At 51.3% G+C, this 23,348-nt stretch overlaps 1 protein-coding gene across 10 annotated transcripts in view; it reads left to right on the top strand.

The window, feature by feature from the left end:
• Cux1 (cut like homeobox 1) overlaps nt 1-23,348 on the top strand; it is a 308,986-nt gene that overhangs the window by 233,980 nt on the left and 51,658 nt on the right. For 4 of the 10 annotated variants that reach the window (XM_021651485.2, XM_021651484.2, XM_060367897.1 and 1 more), the window contains exons 12-20: nt 3,181-3,239; nt 6,772-6,820; nt 8,521-8,617; nt 9,613-10,284; nt 11,360-11,425; nt 12,882-12,983; nt 14,071-14,906; nt 17,085-17,250; nt 17,869-17,925. In XM_021651485.2, coding sequence (XP_021507160.1) covers nt 3,181-3,239; nt 6,772-6,820; nt 8,521-8,617; nt 9,613-10,284; nt 11,360-11,425; nt 12,882-12,983; nt 14,071-14,906; nt 17,085-17,250; nt 17,869-17,925 — 2,104 coding nt within the window. The remainder of the gene's footprint in view (nt 1-3,180; nt 3,240-6,771; nt 6,821-8,520; nt 8,618-9,612; nt 10,285-11,359; nt 11,426-12,881; nt 12,984-14,070; nt 14,907-17,084; nt 17,251-17,868; nt 17,926-23,348) is intronic. The other 6 variants (XM_021651492.2, XM_021651491.2, XM_060367899.1 and 3 more) reach the window with 2 other exon arrangements.

The following is a 23,348-nucleotide window of genomic DNA, read 5'->3' as shown; positions in this document are numbered from 1 at the left end:
GTTTCATGTTTACAAGTCCCTGCTCGTACACAAACGTCGCAGATAGCTCATCCCCACCCATGCCTTCTCAGCTTTAAACAGCTGTGGAAACCAGCCTGTGAGTGAGAACTGTGTTCCTGCCTAGTCTGACAGGCGCGCAGAAGCACCAGGCCATTTGTGGCAGATGATCCCGAGTTCCAATTAATGAAGTAACCCAGCTGCCATGGCAGGCAGCTATCTTTGATAACTGTGTCATGGCTTTGTCAGAGCACTCTTCATGGAGAAGCATTGCAATTAGCCATTCACCTACACTGTCCTCACTCTGGCATGGAAAATGTCACTAGTACCTTCAATTAAAGATGGGAAAGTCTAGCTTGTCTCACCTGGGGGTGGCCCAGCTGGCAGGGTGTTCCCCAGCATTGCAGAAACTGGTATGCCAGTGCATGCCTGCAGTCTCAGCACCCTAGAGGTAGACGCAGGAGGATCAGAAAGTTGAGGTCATCCTTGGGTATAGAGCAAGTTCAGGGCCAGCCTGGGCTACATGAGACCCTGTTTCAAAACAGAGCTGAGCGAAGATTAATTAGGCATTCAATTTATAAAGATACTGTCACAAACCAGGAAGGTGGCTTAGTGGATAGAGGACCTGCCAGACAGCATGTGTTTAACCTAGTTGCATGGAACCTTCAGAGCCACTCCTGTCTAAGGAGACTGCATGGAACTCTGGGGCTAGGACTAGGCCAAAGGGACCCTGAAAGTGGAGAAAAGCCTTGTTAGGCTCCCTCTTCCAAGTTCCTAGCACTTTGTCTCCCCAGGATGAAATATGTCACTGAAGTTTACAAGAGAGCTGCGAGGGTCTTCTCTGAAACATGAAATTTCAGTGGAAGCGGTTTAATTCCTGCTGAGCACAGCCATACCTAACTAGCCCAGGCTGGCCAGGTGGCTCACTGGGTAATGACACTTGCAAACCTGGCAACCTGAGTTCTCACTGGATCCACACAAAGCTCAAAGAACCACCTCCACAGGCATCGTACTCTGACCACACATGCAATGGTGTGTACACCCACATAATGATAATAGAAAATTGTTGATGACGAATAAATAAAATGTAGAGTTTCAGGCTGCTGAGATGGCTCAGCAGGTGAAGTGCTTGCCACACAAATCTGGCAACCTAAGTTCATGCCCCAGGCCCCACATAAAGATGGAAGAGAAGAACAGACTCCTCACACATGTCCTTCAGTCTTCACATAGGTACCATGGTACATGGGCCCCCACACATACGTGGTGCATACAGATACACAAACACAATTACAGTAAATAACAATAAAACACAGACTGTAGTCATGACAACATTTGTTCTTTGAAGCAAGACCTCATGTAGCCCCCACTAGCTTCAAGCTAGTTCTGTAACTGAGAAGGACCTTGAACCTGTGCCTCCCCTGACTGCTTCCTGGGATTCCAGGTGTGCACAGCTGTGCCTGGTCTGTGTGCTGCGAGGACTGGGACTCAGAGCTCCGAGCTCAGGAGCAGTAACCAAGCGCTGTGCCGGCTGAGCTACTTCTCCAGCCTTTTCCTTTGCCAGGCGCATCACATGGCAACCAAGTGTATCATGCCCTCGGCCGTAGCAAGAATCTCAACCTGGGGATGAGAGGAGGCCTAGAGGAGTCTCGCAGCAGTTCTGGCCTCTCAGGCCACTCTCAGCCCCTGCTGCTGCTCTCATATTGTGGAGGAGAAACACACCAGCTTCCCCAAAGATGTCCAGTTTGTGAGACACAGGCTGGACCTCGTGCTGGTAGGCCTTCTTAGGCTGTGGCCACCACATCCTTGTCCCTCTCTCTGCCTTCCTCCCTGCTCTCTGCCGTTCTGTAGAGGTGACGTCGTGTATGCTCACATCTGGCCTCCTTGAAACAGATCACATTTCCAAGGGTGGGCGGCACCTTGGTGCTTCCTGCTGTTTGACTGTAGGGAAAGGAAGAAAATAATCACTTCTTGGCGAACACCTTCTGAGAGTTTCTTATGGGAAAATGAGTGCCTACTACCCTCTGTCTGATTATCCCTGAGAAAACCATTATAATTTATAAAGTTAGCAAGAGATATTTAAAAGGGAACAAGGTGGAATAATTTTCTGGGATGGGAAGCACATAAGAAATTTGTCAGCAGTGAAAGAAAATGAGCTGAGTGGATTAGAGAAAGCCACTGTGTGCTTGGAACTGTGGCTAGGTCATGATACAGATGCTAGTTCTGAGGCTGATGGACCAAGTACGCCTTTTCTCCTCAGGTTATAGCCTCAACCAGAACCTAAAGAGACACCTAGAGGCTCCGTAGATAGTGAGGTGCCCACTGCTGAGGCCCTGGAATGTGTTCCTCTCACACTTGGAAACATGCTGACCCACCAGAACCCAGCCCTGCAGACTCATGGTTGACCTGGAGTGGCCTCATTTCTCCAAGGCCTCAAAGACAAAAAAACAGGTCTTAGAAGGAGGCACCTGAGACCACCTGACACCAGGAAATTCTGTCAGTGTAGAGACAGCTGTGCATGTAGCCCGCAAGCTTACAGAATATTCTGGAACACTTAAGCATATCATCACTCTAGAAATAAGCTGCCTTGCCCCAGAGGTCAGTGGGGCCAGTGCCTGTCAGTCGGAGCCATTCCCACAGAATGAAGACAGCTTACAGTGAGCCACACCACAGAACTGGCCCTACTCGCCAGATTCTAGTGTCTGAGTCCCCGAGTGCATCTGCTTACTTCCTGGTGCCTGTTTATCCCTCCTCCGAATAGCTGAGGGATGGCTCCACTGAAAAATGCAATTTTACCTGTATTCTCCAGACCGTCAAACACATTTGCTCAAAAACCACATGATGCCTTTGAAATGTTAGGAACAAGGCATTGCTTCCATTTACTGATATTTTATACACAGTGGGATTTTTTTCTACCTCTGTGAAGCTTTTCCCTTCTACTATCACTGAGTTTTACACTAAAACCTCCGCTTGTGTGTCTACGTACATGTGTTGTGTGTGTGTGTGTGCGCGCGCACACATACATGTACGCTCAAACCAGGCCATAGGAACAGAAGAGAAAAGTTGGTTTTCAGGGAACCCACATTGTTGGTTCCCTGAATGCAGGGTCTCGTATGGATTGTTGCCAGTGGAGTCTGACAACCTCCTTTAAGACATGGCTACTAATTAAAAACCTTCTGTTTTCAGCAACTGGAAGAAAAGCTCAAAGGCCAGGCTGACTATGAAGAGGTGAAGAAAGAGCTGAAGTAAGTACAGAGCAGCACGGGCTCCTAGGACTGTCTCCTGACGGGAGAAGTGGCACCCGAGGCCGAGCCACCCAGCACTTTAGCTGCTCTCACTCAAGCCTCTTGCAGGGATCTTTTGGCTGGCAGTTCATTGGCTGTTTGGCTGGTTGGTTTTGTGATTGGGTCTCATGTAGCCTACACTGGCCCAAAGCTCCATATACAGCTAAGGAGGATCTTGAATTCCTGATCTTCCTGCCTCTGTCTCCCAAGTGCTAAGATGACTGGCCTGTACTGCCACATCTGATTTCTATGGCACGAGGGCTGGAAACCAAAGCCTTGTGAGTGCTGCGAAAGCAGTCTACCCCCTGGGCCACAGCCAGCCTTCTCTGGGCTTCATCAAGTACTCCATCACACATGGACTCAGCAAATGCTGCTCTTGCAGTCAGTATACAGTCTGAGCCTGCCTCTTTCTCATGTGTAAATCCCTGAGCAGAAACACAGTGGAGGAAGTAGACATTCTCCATTGAAGGCTCAGGAACTCACAGCCCCCGGCTGCCCAGACTCAGGACCAGCTACCTTCTTCCAGATTCCATTTCCTGCCACAAGCCAGTCTTCCTCAGTGCGAATGCCTGGCCCCTTCCACCTCTGACTCCTTCCTCTGAGCCGGAGCTCCCAAACCTTATCCTAGCCCTCTGTCCCTCTGTTTGTGCTCTTCCCACCTCAGTGGCCCCACCCTTGCACCACCATGTGCAGTGCACACTCCCCTTTCACCCCTGGTTGGCTGTCTCCAGCTGGCCCCTGGCTTCACCCTGTTCTTATAAGAGAAGTCAGTCCTGTGAGTGACCCCTGTAGGGGTTGTCTTTACACCATGATGTACAGTCAACATGGTGCCACTCAGGCCCTTTTCCCATCCCCTACCCCAGCTGGGCCTTCCATTTGATCTGGGATCCCTCTATATTATTCTTTTATTGTTGCTAAGACAAAATCCCTAACCAAAGCAACCCGAGGGAGGGAGGGAGGGAGGGAGGGAGGGAGGGAGGGAGGGAGGGAGGGAGGGAGGGAGGGAGGGAGGGAGGGCTTATCTTGTGCGTTTGAGGGGCAGTGCATCCATGCACAAGGGCCTGGCGGCAGAAGCAGGAAGTGGCCGATCTCGCGGCAGCCACCGCTAGGAGGGAGCTGGTGCTCAGCCGCTTCCTCCCTTTTTTTTTGGTTCAGGCCCCCAGCCCAAGGCGGGTAGTGCCACCCAGATTCATCATGGGTCTTCCTGCCTCAGTGCAGCTGGTCTAGAAACTCCCACATAGGCACCTGCAGAGGATGCGAGGCCCTGTCGGGTCCTGGGCTCCACCTCTTGTGTATGCACAGGGATCCCTCCACCTGGCCTGTCCCTTCCTTCCCAATGTGCTTTCACTTTTGCAGACACCCTCACTTTCTCCTGAGCAAGCCACCCCTGCTCCTCTATTTTCTATAAACCCCATCTTATGGTTGCCTGTGACCTCCTTCAGAATGGTGGTGAGGCTCCTGTACTGCTCCCTGCACCTCTGTCCGCAGCACTCTCTCCCTCACAGGCTCACCCTTCTCCTCCTCCTCCTCTGCCCCCTCTCTAGCCTCAGCTTCATGAACAAACCCCTAAGCGGCCCCCATTCCTGTCCTCACAAGCTCTGCACTCCCAACCCCACATCCAGCTTCGTCACATACACTCTTACCTGCTTGTCCTTCCACGGCCTCCTCGTCTACTCTCCTTCCCTAAAAACCAAAGAAGGGCCAGTAAGGTAGCTCAGCCTGACAACCTGAGCCTCAGCACCTGCACCCACTAGGAAAGGAGAAGGGTAGAGCTGGAAAGTTGTCCTCTGGCCTCGATACATGTAACGTGGCACGTGTGTGCCCGCATTTACAGATAGATACAGACAGATACATAAATAGGCAGACAGAGTGGGAGAGTGACTGAATGATCGATTTAAGGCAGTATAGGTACATGGTGTGCTGGTGCTGGCCTGTGGTACCAGCTCCCTGGAACCAGAGGGAAAGATTGTAGGTACAAGGCCAGCCTGGGCTACGTTAGCAAGATGCTGTTTCAGCAAAAAGAGAAACTGAACCTTGTGGTTTTGAGCCAAAGTGTGCAGCAGGTGCATCTTGGCACACATCTCTAACACCAGAGCTCAGGAGGTGGAGACAGGAGGACCAGAAGTCAGGGTCATTCAGCCACTTGGTGAATTCAAGGACAACTGACTGCTTAAGTCTACTCGTATGTAGACCAGACTGTCTCTGCCTCCCAAGGTCTGAGGTTAAAGGCATGCACTACCACACCCATCCAGCTGTTTTTAAAATACTTTTATTATTTATCGACAATCTCATGCGTCTGTGCGTGCATCTTGATGACACGTCCTGTGTTCCACTTGCACAGAGTATATAAACTGAGGCTTCTTGGCTCTCCCTAGGCCTTACTTTTTGATAAGGTAATGTCTGCTGCGTGAATGGTAGTCTGGACAACTCGCGGGAGTCAGTTGTCTTCTTTCCTGTGGGTCCTGGGCACTGAGCTTGCTTATACGGCTTGGCAGAGGCCCCTCCACACACTGAGGCATCTCAGCATCCTGTTGTGCCTGCATGGGTGAAAGGGAACATTTGGCATCTTAGAACATTTCGCTCCTCAGACCTGTTTCCCCTTTTCTTCCTGGTCCTAGCAGAAAGAACAGAAAGGGGCTTGGGGAGAGGCTCAGTGAACACAGTGCGCTGTGTAAGCATGAAGACGGCGAGTTCCCTCCCTGTCACCACGTGAAAAACCAGGCAGGGCACCGTATACCTAAATCCAAGTGCTGGGGAAGCCGGGTCAGGAGGGTCCTTGTGCCTTGCTGACCAGCCAGTCTACAGGAGATACTCAGCATCGACCTCTGGCCTCCACACTGCATGTGTACACACGTGAATATGTGCATGCCGTGCGCGCGCACACACACACACACAAAGAGAGCATAAAATATTAGATCCATGAGCCTGATCTGATTGTAGCTCCTGGCTTATTCAGACAGTCCAGAGCCCCAGTGATTTGGACACAACCTGTATCAATTGCTAAGGAGACAGTGAAGCAGTGCTTTTGCCCCTCAAGACATCTGGGGCTGCACAGGGCTGTTCTCCCGATTCTGAGCCACCCTGTCACTTTCCTCATTCTTAAGCAAGTGCCAGTTCCCAGAGAGCAGTGGTCATGGTGAGGAGTTCTCCTCCTGCCCTCCCCCCATAGAACTTTCCATCTCCTCTAAGCTTTGCAAATCCATTCGGCTTGCAGCAAAGTGATGTCTGTTTTACACTGTAAAATGAATCTGAGCAGACCTGGTGTGACTCATATGGAGTGATTTACATGCTGGGTGAAAAAACCTTTTGCTAACCAACTGCTAGTTGAAGAGTGGTTCTTCTAGAAGCATTATCAAATTCAGTCCCTGCCAGGGAAGTTGTTAAAGTTGTCAGTTCCCCTGTGCCTGTAGAACAGGAACCAGAGTGTTAAGGCTGTTGATCGCAGATAGTCAAGGGAGAGGCTGAAGGTAACTGTGTGTCTTGCCTTTTTCAGCACCCTGAAGTCCATGGAGTTTGCACCGTCGGAGGGAGCAGGGACACAGGTATACCAGCTCGCTTCGTCTCCTGGGTGGTGACAGCAGCTGTGGTCACTGCCGGCCCCTGGGGCCTGCATCTGCATCTCCACATTGATAAGCGGGGCCCTCAGTTATGTCAGCAGCTGAGCCTGGTGCTCACCTGTAAGGCCAGCACTTGGGGGTGAAGACAAAGATGTCAGGTGTCTGAGGCCAGCTTCAATATACCATGAGATACTGTCTCCATAATAAAAAGAAAATGGAGACGGGGAAAGGGTGGGCTGATCCTTGTTGGGCCTGGGATTCTCTTGGTAAGTGCTCTGGCTCCCTCTCCAGCACTGACAGAATGACTGGGCCATGGTTGCATAGGGCCTTAATCCCAGGACTCTGTAGAGACCGGTGAACAAAAGTTCAAGGTCAACCTTGACTACTTTGAGGCTAGCCTTGGGTTCGTGAGACCATCTTTAAAAGCAATAACAAGACTTGACCAACTGAAGGCAAATAATCTTCAATAAAGACAGGCTAGTCTTCACCAGGCTGCTGAGTCAGCGCTGGGGATGCTGACTGAAACCACAGATGAAATATACCACAGGCTGGATATGGTGAAGCCTTTAAATCCAACACCTGGCAGGCAGCTCTCTGTGAGTTCTAGGACAGTCAGAACAACTTGGATCTAAAAAATAATAATGCTGATAGTTTCTGGGCCTGGGTTACAATTCAGTGGTAGTGTGCATATTCAGTATATGTGAAGCCTTGGGTTCAATCCCAGCACCAAAAACATCAGCAAATAATTGAGGTTGTGTTAAAGATCAACCAAAAAAAAAAAAAAAAAAGATTGGCCTGGAATTATTGTGTACTGCCTCCTGGCATTGGTTCAGGGGACCGGGCCACTCTGTCATCCAGTAGCCAATTAAAATTTACATTTCTAGCCTTGCATGGTGGCACAGAGCTGTAACAGCAGCGCTAAGGAACAGAGGCTGGAAGATCTGGAATTCAGAGCTGATGTGGGCTACGTAGCAAATCCAAAGCAGGTCTCAACTATGTGAGACCTCGTTTTACATACACACAATATGTTTGCAGATACTATGAAGCCAAAAGTGACAGTGCATCCGTAGCCCAGATACTGGAAAGCTGAGGCAGGGTGATCACTTGAGCCCAAAACTCTGAGGCTAGCTGAGGCAACAAAGCAAAACAAAAAGTCTTCTAAAAAACAAAAATCAGTTCCTTGCTGCTTTCTGACAGGGTCAGCAGCTTATCCTGTTGCCAAATGATGTCCACTAGACCACTAGAATTGGGGAACAGCAGAGAAAATAATTGCCAGCTAGAATGGTGGCTGGGCAGTTAACGTATTTGTCGTGCCTGAGGTTAGGGGTTCAGATCCCCAGAACCCTCTATGTAAATGCAGGTGGGTGTGATGCCCACCGGAAATCCTAGCCATGAAAGGAAGAAACGGGGGCCTCCCCCAAGCACGCTGGCTAGAGAGTAAGGTAAGTGATTGAGGGCATGCCTGAGATCAGCCCTGGGGCCGCGTGCATGCGTACCCACACAGGTGTGCACACACACACAAGTCTACAAAGAAGACAGACTTTGCAGCTAAGTCCTTTTTGTCAGGAACCTGAAGTTTTCCCTTGGGCAAGTCAAGTCAGTGGTGCGTGTTGCAGGGTCATGGAAGCCGAGCTGGGGTGGTGGGCTCCAGGTGCCCCTTGGTGACCCTGCTCTGCCTTGTGCAGGACTCAGCCAAGCCCCTGGAGGTCTTACTCCTTGAGAAGAACCGCTCGCTGCAGTCCGAGAATGCCACGCTGCGCATCTCCAACAGTGACCTGAGCGGTAGGTGGCCGGGCTTCACGCGTTGCACTTGGTTTGCTTTGAGGGGTCAGCAACAAGGAGGGTGAACCTTGCGTCCGGGCTTGTGTGTGCATGACGGGTGCGCCGCTGGGTGAGCAAAGACGTGTTGAACTAACCCTGAGTGTTTGCTGCCCTCCCTCACTGCTCTGCCCCACCCATCCTGCAGCGACATGCGTGTGCGCCACAGCAAATGGACAGGGTCAGCTAGGGACCTATTGAAAGGGGCCAGGAAGGACGCCTGAGGGTGTTGGTTTTCCGAGCTCTTCCTAGTTGTACTGTGAACAGGCCAGGGGTAAAAGCAAGCATGGCCTCCCTCTGGGGACTCTCCAGGGTGTGCCTTGAGAGGTCGCCGGCCTTCCTGTGGTATTTTCTTTCTCCATAAGGTTTTCTCTGGGGACACTGTCCCTCCCTATGCTTAGTCTCTCATTTGCTCTTCTAAAATGGCGGAGTCACTGACTGCTTGTGGATTTAGCAGCTGGTCAAAGTGTGTAACTGTCTTCGGACTCCAGTGACATTGCAGTTCTTAACATGTGTGCGCCTTCGGTCGAGGGGACTCGGTGGGTACCTCTGCCTCAGAGCATGTGGTGTGAGCGACCCCACTGGTCCCCAGAAGTCAGTGTTTGCTGGTCAGGCAGGGCCCTTGGGCTAACTGTGATGCTAGTGTACCCACCATCTGTCACCTCTTTTCCCTCGTGTGTTACCGGAACCTTGTTAAGGGGATTCTCCCGGCTGCAACGTACAAGAAAGGTGCAAACACGAATGCATGTGGCTTGTTTTGGGGGGCCTCGTTTGGCTGATTCACAAATTCAATCGAGAAACAAACCAACACACCACTTTGGCCCTTGTTTTAAAAAAAAAAAAAAAATTTGAAAACAAAAATCTGCACTTTTTTTTGTGGGGCACACTTTGCATTCTGGTCTTGGTTTTTTTTCCCTTTTGAATCCCCCATAATGCATTCTGTTTGCCCTTCCTTGTAGGGTCAGCCAGGAGAAAAGGGAGAGACCAGCCTGAGAGTCGGCGCCCGGGACCCTTGCCGGCCTCCCCTCCTCCTCAGTTGCCCCGCAGCACAGGGGAACAGGTTTCCAATACTAACGGTACACACCACTTCTCACCAGCGGGGTTAAGTCAAGACTTTTTCAGCTCAAACCTGGCCAGCCCCAGCCTACCGCTGGCTTCTACAGGAAAGTTTGCACTAAACTCTCTTCTCCAGCGACAGCTAATGCAGTCCTTCTACTCCAAGGCCATTCAGGAAGCCGGAAGCACAAGCACGATTTTTTCAACAGGTCCCTACAGCACAAACTCCATATCTTCCCCAAGTCCTTTACAACAAAGCCCAGATGTAAATGGGATGGCCCCATCTCCCAGCCAGTCAGAAAGTGCTGGGAGCGCCTCAGAGGGTGAGGAAATTGACACAGCAGAAATCGCCCGGCAGGTCAAAGAGCAGCTGATCAAGCACAACATTGGACAGCGCATTTTCGGACATTACGTCTTGGGACTGTCTCAGGGGTCTGTGAGTGAGATTCTGGCCCGGCCGAAGCCCTGGAACAAGCTGACTGTCCGTGGCAAGGAGCCATTCCACAAAATGAAGCAGTTCTTGTCTGATGAACAGAACATCCTGGCACTTCGCAGTATCCAAGGCAGACAGAGAGGTGAGACATGACCATGTGTGCCTGGTGCGGCACTGTGTGCGTGTGTGCAGGTGTGTGTGGGTGGGTGGGTGGGTGGGTGGGTGTGTGTGTGTGTGTGTGATGAAACATTTATACATCACATCGGGTAAAACGCTCTTCGGTACTGCCCTATCCAGAGTTCAAGGGTCAGCCAGCAGGAGCTAGAAACCATTAGATCTGGAAAGTCTTGACCCTAGAGAGTGCACTCTGTAAACTCGGTATTTCAATGCTCTATGTGTAACTGGAGGAAGTTAGGTCATGCATGTCGTCTGGACAGGGTTAGCATCCCTGGGTCTACTTGGCATCAGGTGCTGGCTTCCTTCCAGGCAGCTTCTCGGGTGCCATCCAGCTCTGTCCCAGCAGCACAAACAGCTGTAATCCTCACAAGGCACTGGCTCTGTGGAGCGAGCCTGTCAAAGCTGCCCTCTGCCTCCTTCCCCTTCCATCATTTATGTCCAATTAGTAATTTTTTTCATTTTTTTTTCTTTAGAGCCACAAACAAAATATGCCCACCTTCAATAAATCACAGGAAGAAACTTTCATTTAATTCCTCCTTCCCACCACACTCTACATAAATGATAGAAAGTCAGACACTCACAGTGTAAATAGTGTCTTCTTTAAGAACAGGGGTCCCTGGGCTGAGTCAATAGTGACATAAAGGGACATTGCTTTCAGCCACATTTGAAGCTGAAATTTAGAGTAGAATTCAGAAAGGAAATGATGAGCAAGCAGCATGATTTATACCAAGAATGCAGTGCTTTTTTTTGGTGATGTTAACTGAAACTGTGTGTCTCGACCAATGTGAGCTCTGTCAGTGACCAGCAGGCAGGCTCGTCTCCCTTTCTTTGCCCCTCTAGTGGGGATTCTTGTAGGCCTGGACAAGCCCCTTGGCTCTCCTCCTCCAGTAGTCTGGTGCCTGGAAGAAGGCTGTAGGCGCCATGCTGCACAGGAAGCCCTGAGCCCTTTCTTTAGCGGCTCAGCTCTCATGTCACAGGCCATGTCGTCGACGCCGCCATCCCCTGATTGTTTTGTTCTTACCACACTTGTTTTTCAACAGAGAATCCAGGCCAGAGCCTGAACAGACTCTTTCAGGAAGTACCGAAACGAAGAAATGGGTCTGAAGGTATGTCTCAGGCAGGGTTTCTCTTTGCAGTCAGTAACCTAGGAAGCAGCATGTCCTTAGCTGTACATTTGGGTTAAAACTGTGCAATGTAATTCTGGCCTGGAACCTGATGGAAAAACAGCTAGTAAGTATAAAACAAAGCACGGGTTCAAAGGCGCCCATAGCTAGACAAGCAAAACCCAAGGTCAGTCCCCTCAGCATCAGTCCTAGGTTTGATTCCCAGGGACACGATACCTGTTTTCTCAGAAGCAGGTGACAGAACAGTTGTGCTCTGAGAAAAATCAGGTGACGGTGTAAAACCAGATCTTGCTGCTCCCTCAGATTTTTAACTCTGGAATATCTCAGAAACCCCATGGTGTGGACAGATTCCACACAAGGCTCTTCCCTGGGCGTCGGTGAGCCAGCCTTCACCATGCTCCTGAGCGCACCTTCCCAGGGTGCCTTCATTGTTAGGTGACTTAACGTGGCATGTCTACTGAGGAAGGTAGTGAGCAATTAAGTGTCCGGATGGCTTCCACAAAGGTCTGGCCCCACCCTCCCTGTGAGCCCTGTACCTTCAGGGCACCTGTGCACTCAACTATGCAGAGTACTGCCATGTGGCCAGAAGAAGACATTTGTGTCTTTAGGGTCTCAACAGGTCTTTCTCCTTGGTAAATTTCAGAAAAACACAGTATGTGGTTATAAATCTAGAAAGCTTGGGGCTCACCCTTGCCCCTTCTCACCCGGCACACCTCAGTGAGTGGTCCAGGACTGGCATCACTCAGGGATGCAGCTCACTCTCAGTGCCGGGGCACTTATCTACATTAGTGCAGGGCCAGGGACGTGGCTCAGTAATCCTTAGAGGGGGCTGGGGGTGTGGCTCTGTGCTGGAGCACCTCCCTAGAGTGAGGAGCTATGGCACGGCTCGCCAGTAGAGGAATTGCCTAGCATGCCTAAGGCCTTAAATTCAGTCCCCAATCACATGTGCATGTGCACGCGTGTACACACACACACACACACACACACACACTGGATGGTTCAGGCTCAACTTTTCACCTTTTGCCTCCTTTCCCTGTTTATGTTTAGGAAAAAAAATCAATGTAAAGAGCCTGAATGTAGTCCCAAGCCAGAGCTTTTTAATGGCTCATGAAAAACACTGCCTTTCAGTTTCCCTTCTTTCCCTGTACTGTTCTGAATGATTGGTTGCCCTCTGATACCAACCCCTTGGGCAAAGTCTAGCTCGGGTGATAAGAAAGCCTGTTCCGCCAACAGAGTGACACTGACTGAAACCTCCTGCCAGGCATGTCCACCATCCATGCCAGGAGATCACATTTGCAACAATCAGGGACGGCCGGGAGGCCACACCCACCTCCGGTCAGTCGCCTCCCTCACCGGGCCCGTGTCAGAATGTCTTGGTGCAGCACTGATGTTTCACTTCAGATCGGGCTTCAGTGTCATCGCTGTGACTTCCCTGCAGGGAACATCACTACCCGCATCCGAGCATCGGAGACTGGTTCTGATGAAGCAATCAAGTCCATCCTGGAACAAGCCAAGAGAGAACTGCAAGTGCAGAAAACCGGTAGGGACTCTGCTTCCTCAGTCATTGTCTTCAGACCTAACTGTATTTGCCGTGCGTGTTCTAGGCAGCAGGAGTTACGCTCTTCCTCTTTTCTTTCTAAGGAGACACTTGGTGTATGTTCTTACATGGTAGGCATGTACAGAGGGAAGTATTGGTATTTCCTCTTTGGGGGGGTGGGGCAGTTTCAGGTTTTGTACTTGAGATAGGGTCTTGCTGTATAGCTTGAACTCATGACTCTCCTGCTGCCACCTCCTGGGAGCCACCACAGCTGGCTTATGCTTCCCAAGCTCAGCAAAACCAAGAGAAGTGTGGGCATGTGGCTCAGGAGAGTTAGTGTTTACCTTAAAATTCCCTCGGAAAGAAAGCCGGAGTGGCTCTTTGGAGATGAGTCAGTGGGTCAAACGGATCAAAGTCCTGAGTTTGGATCCTCAGAACCTGGATTAACAACCAGAATAGGAGAAGCATCTGTGGCCCTGGCCCACCCCATAGATATGGGTGGGAGAGGAGGATCTTCAGACTCCCACAGGCCAGACAGCCTAGCTTATGCAGCAAAAGAGAAACAAGGACCAACACCCAAGGCTGTCCCCTAACCTCCACAGGAGCTCTGTAGCTCATGTACATTCATACATGCGCACAGACACACACAAGAGAGAGGTACAGAAAGATGGCTCAGCAAGTGAAGGCCTTTGCCACCAAGCTGACCACCCAAGTTTCATTCCCAGATAACTGACTTCTGTCATGCAGCACAGTATGTGTGAGCCCACACACATCTGGAATAAATAAATACTTTTTTATTAAGTAAAGGGAAAGCCAGGTAGGAATGAGGCATGTCCCCATTGGCCGACCTCCACCGTCAGCTGTTACTCTGTGGCAAACGCTGTTAGGCCATTGAGCAGGAGTGCCAATCTTTTGTGTTACCTACCCCGAACACGGGTGTACAGATATTTTCATGTCTCACTGATAATGAGATAATAGAAGAGTGGCGTAGTGTAGTGACCCCCAGATAATACACGTTCTATTAGGTCAAGGTGGCATGAAGCTCACAGCTGCCAGGGACTGTCTATAATGTCACCTGTGTTTGTTCCAGCCGAGCCAGTCCAGCCATCATCCTCATCCAGCAGTGGGAACTCTGACGATGCCATCCGCTCCATCCTACAGCAGGCCCGCCGGGAAATGGAGGCCCAGCAGGCTGCCCTTGACCCTGCCTTAAAGCCAGCTCCACTGTCCCAGCCCGACCTCACCATCCTCACCCCCAAGCTCCTGCCTGCCTCACCCATGTCTACTGTGTCCACTTACCCGCCTCTTGCCATTTCCCTGAAGAAAACCCCTACAGCACCTGAGGCCAGTACCTCAGCCTTGCCCAGTGCCCCAGCCCTCAAAAAAGAGGCTCAGGATGCACCCTTGCTGGACCCAGCAGGCTCAGCTGATGCTGCCCAGGGGGTCTTGAGGCCAGTGAAGAGTGAGCTAGTCCGTGGCAGCACCTGGAAGGACCCCTGGTGGAGCCCTGTGCAGCCTGAAAGAAGAAATCTCACCTCCTCGGAAGAGACCAAGGCTGACGAGGCAGCTGCAGGTGGGAGAGAAAAGACAGGCAGCAGCCAGCCACGGGCTGAGCGCAGCCAGCTCCCAGGACCCTCCTCATCAGCGGAATACTGGAAGGAGTGGCCCAGTGCCGAGTCGCCATACTCTCAGAGCTCAGAGCTGAGCCTCACTGGAGCCAGCCGCAGTGAGACACCCCAGAACAGCCCTCTGCCTTCCTCCCCAATTGTGCCCATGGCAAAGCCAGCCAAGCCCTCAGTGCCCCCACTGACTCCTGAGCAGTATGAGGTCTACATGTATCAGGAAGTGGACACCATTGAACTCACCCGGCAGGTCAAAGAGAAGCTGGCCAAGAATGGCATTTGCCAGAGGATCTTTGGGGAGAAGGTAAGAGTTTCACTGTTTGGGGCACAGGCATAGCTTCCTATCTCTTCTTGGGCCTGAGGACAAAGTGGCCATCCTGCACTGCACAGCCAGGAGTTAGGTGTTACCAACTCGCAGAACCTCAGAGGCCCCTGGCAAGCATCCCAGCCTCCAGCTCTGTCTGCTGAGTCCCACCGGGGCTTAGCCATCCACCTTGTGCTGTCCTGGGTCTCTCAGCTGCCCTGCTTAGCAGCTGGTAAAATTGAGGCAGCCTCAGAGGAAGCGTCCAGGAGTGTTGACTGCACGAAACAAGCTGGCAGATGCCACTGCACCTCCCTGCCTCTGAGGGCACATGCAACAGAGAGACATCTCTGTGAGCCATTTTAACCCTTAAAGGTCTGATGGGGTCCAGGCTGCTCAGGGCACAGCTGGCCTTCTGAGAACCAGAGCACTCGTGGGAGTGAAACACCACACAGAACAGAACTGTTCCTTGGTTGTTTTGTTGGTTTGTGTTTGTTTCATTTCATTGTTGTTATGAGAAGGGTTTGTTGTTTTTTTTTGTTTATTTGTTTATGTTCATAATTTTTGAGGCAGGGTCTTCCTGTGTAGTCCTGCTGACCTGGAACTCGCTATATAGGCCAGGCTGGCTTCATGCTAGCCAGAATCCTGCCTTTAGTGCCCACATGCTACAGTCACAGGTGTGAGCGGCTGCTTGGCTCCCCGTTGTTCTTTCTCTACACTCCAAGGCCCACACAGACCCACTCGCAGCTTCACACATCATCTCTCCCTGGCTCATGGGAGTGTAATCATTTACGGTTTAGCTTCTAGACCTATCTGGTGGCAGATTCAGGATAACAGGATTTACCACGCCTGTAAAATCTAAAATAAGCATAATAACCTCTATCGTTAGAGATTAAGCTGGGATTTGCCAAGTATAAGGAAAGTGCTCCCTTCCTGAGGTGACACAGGAGGTGGGGCAGCATGGCTCACCTTCCCTCCCTACCCAGCCCCCTGCCTCACCTGTGTTAGCCTCAAGCTCTGTGGTCTGTTTATGACCTCTTTGCCCCAGTTTTGCAAGAAGTGATGGGGTACGTAAACATGAGAATGTGAATTGAAAGTCCCTGGAGAATTTCGAGTTCAGCATAATAAAAATAAAATTTGTGAACATTTAAATAGGCATTTTGTGCTCCCACCTTAAATTTAGCAGACTTAATAACATTGAATTTGTTTGGCCCATGACTGCTGCTTATTCTGGAACTGGAAAACTTTGCAGAGTGATGGGATGAGGCCCCTAAATATCTCTGGGCTACATCTGCGCCCTGGGGGGTGTTTGTGCCCATACATATGCATGGCCATATGTGAGAGGCAGCAGCCTGAGTTCATGGATGCAAGTTGTCTGTAGTCGGCAGCTCAGTGTTGCTCCCACACTGGCTCGCTGTCTCCATCAGCTCTCTGATGGTCAACCTGTGAGCAGGCTGCAATCAGAGAGATTGGCCTTTTGTAAATGCCCGTTTTGCACTGTGACAACACAGGAGCCTGCTTTTACGTACCTCCAGTATTTCCCAATTCCTGTGGGCTCTGATTCCAATACCCCAGCCTTTCCTGATAACCCCGGGCAAAGAGCAAGATCCCAAGCCCATCACTGGCAGAGTTTAGGCCTATACTCTACTACTAAGCTACGACCCCCAGCTCTTATTGGGGGATTCTAGGCAGGGGCTCTACCACTGAGCCACACCCCAGCCCCTCACTGGGGGATTCTAGGCAGGGGCTCTACCACTGAGCCACACCCAGCCCCTCACTGGGGGATTCTAGGCAGGGGCTCTACCACTGAGCCACACCCAGCCCCTCACTGGGGGATTCTAGGCAGGGGCTCTACCACTGAGCCACACCCAGCCCCTCACTGGGGGATTCTAGGCAAATGCTGAGCCACATTCCCAGTAGAAGTTGTGATTTTATAATAATTTCTTTTTTGCAGAACCCCTGCCCTGTCCCAGGATTTTATCCTGCCAGTAATCTGGAAAAGCTTATTGCAGCAAATTGTCATAGTGCACCAGGCTGTGGTTCTGTGCTCAGAAAAGAATCCTCCCATGTGTTTCATCCCCTCCATGCCCCAAAGGGCCAGGTGTATGTCTCTGGGGCATCCTGCAGCATCATGCTGATTTCTGGAAGCTGATGGCTGCTCTTCTTTGTTTGCTTCTCCAGGTGCTGGGCCTGTCCCAGGGCAGCGTCAGTGACATGCTCTCTAGGCCAAAACCATGGAGCAAACTGACCCAGAAAGGCCGAGAACCCTTCATCCGGATGCAGCTCTGGCTGAATGGAGAGCTAGGCCAGGGTGTTCTGCCTGTGCAAGGGCAACAGCAAGGGCCAGGTGAGCACAGCCTCCACCCCTGCAAGGTCTTGGCAAGGACAGCTCCACCCACATGCTCGTTTTGTGGTTAGTTTTCATGGGGCAAAGACAGTAGTGATATGGATCTTTTCATATCTCTGAGATGACCTCAAACTCAGTCTGTGGACTAGACCAGCTCACTCACCGTGTAAACAATGCTGACCTTGAGCCCACAATCCTCCTGCCTCAGCCTCCTAAGTGATGGAAAGACAGGCATGTACTCCTTGCCTGGCTCTGTCTTTAGATTTCAGGATTAAAGAGGCTGAACCTGGTTGATTTTATAAGCAGCAGAAAATCAGTTACCAATTAAGAAAATGCTGTTTCTGTGTAAATATGGTAAAGGTCAAGAACCTGCACTGGGGAACAGAGAAGGAAACCTGGCTAGAGTGACTGCACAAACGAAAGTGACGCAGGCGGCGGCTTCTGCTGCCTTGAAGCCAGGGTTCCAGCCCTTTATACAGACTTGTGCAACACTCGTCCGGACCCAGCAGCCTGACCCTCAGCTGAGAGCAGGGAGACCCTCTGACCCTCCAGCGTCTTTTGTGCATTGGGAAGCTCCATGAACTGTTTCCTAGGTAACAGTTCCTTTTTCTTCCACAGTCCTCCACTCGGCGACATCTCTGCAGGACGCCCTCCAGCAGGGCTGTGTGAGCTCAGGTAAATAGCCACTCATGTGTCTTTGCTCGCGCCTCTGCTCTGGGATCTGGGAATAAGTGTCCCATTCCCAACCACATCAAGCAGCTGCCTCTCCCACTCTGCTGTGCGGCGCTCTGAGGCTGCTGTGTGGGTTTAAGAATTGGCTTCTGCTAGGTAGAGTGTCCCCGAGAGCCACTCACCTGTGTGCGGCAATAGTTGTTTCTTTTCCTACCTGAGTAGTATTCCTGTAGTGCGGTTGTACCAAAGTTTGTATTGCGTTGAGGCTGTCTCTAGGTTGTGGCTGTTATACATAGGGTTGACATGGCAGTAAAAAGAGAGAAGGCAGCCTCCTCCTTGCAAACTCTGGGCTTGCTTTCTGATGGCACCCATAAAGTCCATGCCTTTCCTGGATCCCTTCATTGTTCTTTGAGTATGAAGCTCTGTGTTTGTGGCTGGGGTCTATTGGAGGCAAGTTTCATGGTCAGGGATCCCATTCTAGCAGGAAAGACACAACACAGATATCAATGGCCAGGAGTCCTGGGAGGGGACATTCCTTTCATCTGGAAGACCTGGGCCTCTAAACAAGGGAACTGGGGAGATCAAAGCACCAGAATGGAGTAAGACAGAGCCGTCCCAGGAGCAGCTGGGTGGGGCTCAGTGGGCCGTCGCAGAGTGCTCAGGTGGGTGGAGTAAATGATGAAATCGAGTGGGGAGGGCAGCAGGTACAGCCCGTGAGCTCAGAGGCACCTCACAGGTCTGTCATCTATGCCCTGAGGGCCTGGCTACAGCCATTGCTCCCAGGCTCTCACTGTGGCCTCCCTGCACGGAGCCCACAGTCCACCCCGCTTTCTCTCCCAGCTCCCAGTAACAGCCGGCAGTGTGAGCTGTTCCCTTTCCTTTCTCTAGTTTTCTAAACATGTTGATTAGTCTCCGTATCCCATTGATTCATTGAAACACAAACAAAGCTAAGTGAGGAGCGAGTGCAAAGCCTGTCAGCTTGCCAGAAGGCTTATGCGGACACACGTGCTTGGGGGAACAGCTGGGCAGCTTTAGCAGTAGCTGCTGCTGCTGCAAGATCCCACACACACTCTCCCTCTCCTTCCCACCCTGCACACACACAGTCAGGGTGCAGCAGGCCCTCAGAGCTCTCCCCTGGGGCTTTCATGGGTTTTCGGTGTTCTGGTTTGGTGTGGTCCCTCCTGCAAGTAGAGACTGGGCAGATTCGCTGAGGAAATTCCCAGCACTGCCTCTGTCCAGATCACACTCAGGAGGAACCTCGGCTGGGACAGTTGTGCTGCACCCCTGTGGGAGTTTGTGTGGTGGACTGCCCTGGCCTCCTCAGTTCAGGTGTCCCTCAGCACCTTGTCCCGTAGAACCCTGACCGAAACCTTGTCCGTACATCTCCAGGGGCTTTGCTTTGTTTTCACACAGTGTGTGGGTCAAGTCAGAGGACAACTTGGAATTTGTCTCTTTCCACACCACGGGTCCCGGGGGTTGGACTCGGTGAATGGCGAGTGTCTGTACCAGCTGAGCCATCCCGCCGACCCCTCCAAGACAGGGTCTCATATCACCAGCTAGCCTCACACTCACTCGGTAGCTAATGACGATCTTGACTCTCTGATTCTGCTGGGCCCTCCTAAGTGCTGGGGTCATAGGTGTCCACCTCCCCAGCCAGTGTATGTGCTGCTGGGGTGAGCCAGGGCTTTCAGCCAGGCAGATGCTCTGTCAACTGACGTACGTCCCCTCCCCCAACACTGAAATATCTTATGATGGTAGGATTTACAAATCCTGGCAATGAATGACTCTAGAAAATTCCAGAATCTTTGACAACTTTCATCATTGTTTCCTACAAAAGAACTCTGATTCAGAGAGCCCCATAAAATTCTGATCGCCTCTTTTCTATAGTTACTATGGAACTCATCCCAGAGGTCCCCCAGCTGAGAAAGATAACCTGCCCCTCGAGGACCCCTGACAGCTGTGCCGAGAGGTATGCAGCATGGCCTGGCCAGTCATGGGCAGTGAGGGGCTCACTTTCCTCCCTGGGGTCCAGAAACTTGAAAGGCCCTGCCTTCTCTCTGCTGGAGCAGTTGTACATCAGTGAGATGTCCCAGGTCACTGCAGACTCAGGGGTCTACACAGAGGGCTCTGGGCTTGGTTGTCAGGGCAGTCAAAGCCTCTCTTGGCAAAGGGCAAAGTGCAGGCTAGGGACCCTGCTCGTTGCCAAAGAATTCCCACCTGGGAGCTACAGATGCTGCCCCGAGAGAAGGTAGAGTTCCTTCCTAGCATGTATCCCTGAGAGCCGTCCCCAGCACTCCATAAAGCTCTCAAGAGTTAGAGACAGGAGGGTCAGGAGTTCCCATCCACTCTGGTCCGTGGTGACTCACAGAACAATCTCTCTGAGGAGGAGGGACCCAGCTCCAACTGTCTTTGTGACTGTGGCCCTTTGTATCTTTGAGAATCTGAGCCTTGAAGCACAAAAGGCAATGTAATGTCATTTTGAACTACCAGTGTTGCTCCATGGTAACTTCTGTGGTGTGGGTGTGTGTGTGTGTGTGTGTGTGTGTACACTGTCCTGATATCAACCTTGGCTGCCATTCTTCTGGAGTCATCAACCTTGCTTTTCAGGCAAGGTCTCGCAGCCATCTCTGGGGCTCACCAGCTGGGCTAGTCTACCCGGCATGAGAGCCCACTTTCCCAGGCTAGGATTACAGCCTGCTCCATGACACCCAGCTTTCTTTACATGGATTCTCAGGGTTAATACACATACACCAGATAGAATCTACTAACCTTATGTAATATTTCCTTTTTACTTCTTAAAACTAACTTCTGCACAGTTGCTTGGACTGGTTCATCTTTCAGCCCCTAGGGAAGGAGAGAGGCAAGAGGTAGCTCTGAAGGAAGAACCCCAAACTGTGGCTGGCATCCTGGCTCATGCTGCCCGTGCCCTCAGCTTGAGAACTTGTTGAACGGAAACCTTTCATAACCGGGGCTAACAAGGTGCTCTGCCTGTGCCCTTCATGCTGGCTTCTGGCAGATCGTGTCAAAGCGTACAGGTGAAATGATGGCCCCTTTGCCATAGAGTAGGCGCGAAGCACTCAGCTTTTTCCCAGCACACCGGGTGGTCAGGAAGAGCGGCTTCCAAATCCCGCCCGCCCGTGAAGAGTCATGCAGCTGCATGGTGTCACTGTCCACCAGCAAAGTGTCAGCTGTAGGGACAGCTGCTGCTGCTGCTAGCTCTAGCATGGGCGGTCCAGCTCACCCCATCCTGCTGTGACATCCACAGCTGTGCAAGTGAGGGCTGTGGCTGTCCCTCACAGAAAGCCCATGTGCCTTTCTGGTGTGCATCATGGCAGGTGTGTGAGCTGCTGGGAAGGCCTGTCCAAGGAGCTCCTTGTCTCGGGCCCAACAGTGAGATTCTGCTGCAGTCTGTCCTTCCCTAAGCAGCCAGGTCTTGGCATTTGGCTAGCATGAAAGAAGTGTTAGAGGGTTGGTGGCAGCACCAGAAAATTTCATGGGACTGAGAGAGTGGGCAGAACTCCTCATGAATGCACTAGACTTGAGTACATTTTTTCTTCTGTTTGCTCCAAGAATGTTGTGAGAGCAACTGGTTCTGTCTAGATGCTGGCTGTGTTTGTGTAACTGAGTTTTGTGTGCAACAGCTACACATGGCCTCATAGAGCAGAAAAACGGAGAGAGTTCAGTCAGGTAGTGTATTCCGTGCAAACATGAGGACCCGAGTTCCATCCCCAGAACCTCACAGAACGCCAGGTGTGGTGGTGCATGCTTGTAAATCCAAGGACTAGGAGGCGGAGACAGAGGGCCCCTGAGTTCCAGGTCAGGGAGAGACGCTGTTTTAAAAAACAAAGCAACAACAACAAAAACAGGTGGGGAGCAGCACCCGTGATGGTACCCTGACTCTGCAAATACATGTGCACCCTATACTCATGTGCAAACATGGAACATACCCACACACAAAGAAAAAGACCTGAAAATCCCTGACGAGACTAAAAAGATCCCATGAGGCTCCTGCCTCATGGCCTAGAATGTTAGTCTGTGGTTGTCTCCTTCGTGTTGGCAACCTGCCCTGGGTCACTTTTATTTTATTAAATGTAGCGTGGGTAATTTTGTGACAGGTGTGGGCAAAGGGTTGCCAGGAGGTCCCTGGAGCCGCAACTGGGCCATGAAAGGTGATGGGATCAGGCAACAAAATGCTTCCACTAGGAAACAAATCTGAACACCTAAGAAACAGCTAGTTCAGAAGCCTTCCTAGCCAACAGGAGGAAAGAGGATGAATGCATGTCACTCCCTCCTCCAGTAGAACCCTGAGATGTTGGCCTTTAACACTTAAGACGACTGTGGACGGCAAAGCCCACCAGGCTCCTCACAGCTTTCCTGATTTGTATCTGTGTATCGTATTAGGGGCTGGGCCTTACCTCAGCCCCTCACTGGGGGATTCTAGGCAGGGGCTCCACCACTGAGCCACACCCAGCCCTTGAAAGAGATTCAGATTGGTTTCTAACCCATGACCTCCCATGGGCTAGTGGAGAGCGAGCAGGATGACATACTGAGCTGAGGACCAGTGTTGACCCACCCTGCCTCTACGTCTTAGCGCCTATCTGGCCTGGGACAAAGCAGTTCAGCCTTACTGTCCTCCTGTAGCTGTGGAACAGCTAGAATATCCCCTAGGCTGTGGGAAAGCCTGAATGGGTTTAGTTAGGTAGAATGCGTCTAGAACACAGAAGCAAGTGCAATTTAAACGTTGGCTTTCAGTTGGGGAATGTAGTTCAGTGGTGGAGTACTCTCCCTACATTCCATCCCCAGCACAAGTAAGTGAATGAGTGCTTTTCTTTGCTCACCATTGCAACCTCTTGCGCTTCAAAAGGCTAGTTATAGTCAGGTCAGCACTCAGAGTTGGGAAAAGCAGTCTGGAAATAGTCTTGCCGTCAAAGGTGAGCAGTAACCCAGCCTGCCAGGATCTTTTGCTTCTCAGGACTGGCACTGCCTGGCCTCACTTTCACAGACTCCCATCTGGCCCAGGCACAGCCTCAGCCACCTCTCCTCCCTCTTTTGTACACCTTCTTTGAAAAACAGAATTTACAGTATGCTGGGCCTTCAGCGAGAGAGAGAGAGAGAGAGAGAGAGAGAGAGAGAGAGAGAGAGAGAGAAGTAGGTCATAGGAGCATATGAGGACTTGGGTCTCTAATGTTCCAATCTAGCGATAAAATAAGAAGCTAGATGGGGAAAACTTCTCAGGTAATTTTAGAAAGACAGTGGGAATAAAACAAGGCCCACACATTGTATCTTCCATGGTCTACTTACTCCTCTGAGGCCCTGAGTAAGCAGGAATTTACGCACTGTACCCATTGGGTGGCAAAAGTTTACATGGCCGTGGGGCCAATGGCCTTGCTGCCCCTGAGATAGGTATCTGTAGGAGCCGGCCCCAG

Source organism: Meriones unguiculatus, chromosome 15 (assembly GCF_030254825.1).
Source record: "Meriones unguiculatus strain TT.TT164.6M chromosome 15, Bangor_MerUng_6.1, whole genome shotgun sequence".
NCBI classification, from domain to species: Eukaryota; Metazoa; Chordata; class Mammalia; order Rodentia; family Muridae; genus Meriones; species Meriones unguiculatus.
The sequence above is the reverse complement of the archived record's forward strand: the minus strand, read 5'-3'. Positions and strand labels throughout refer to the sequence as shown.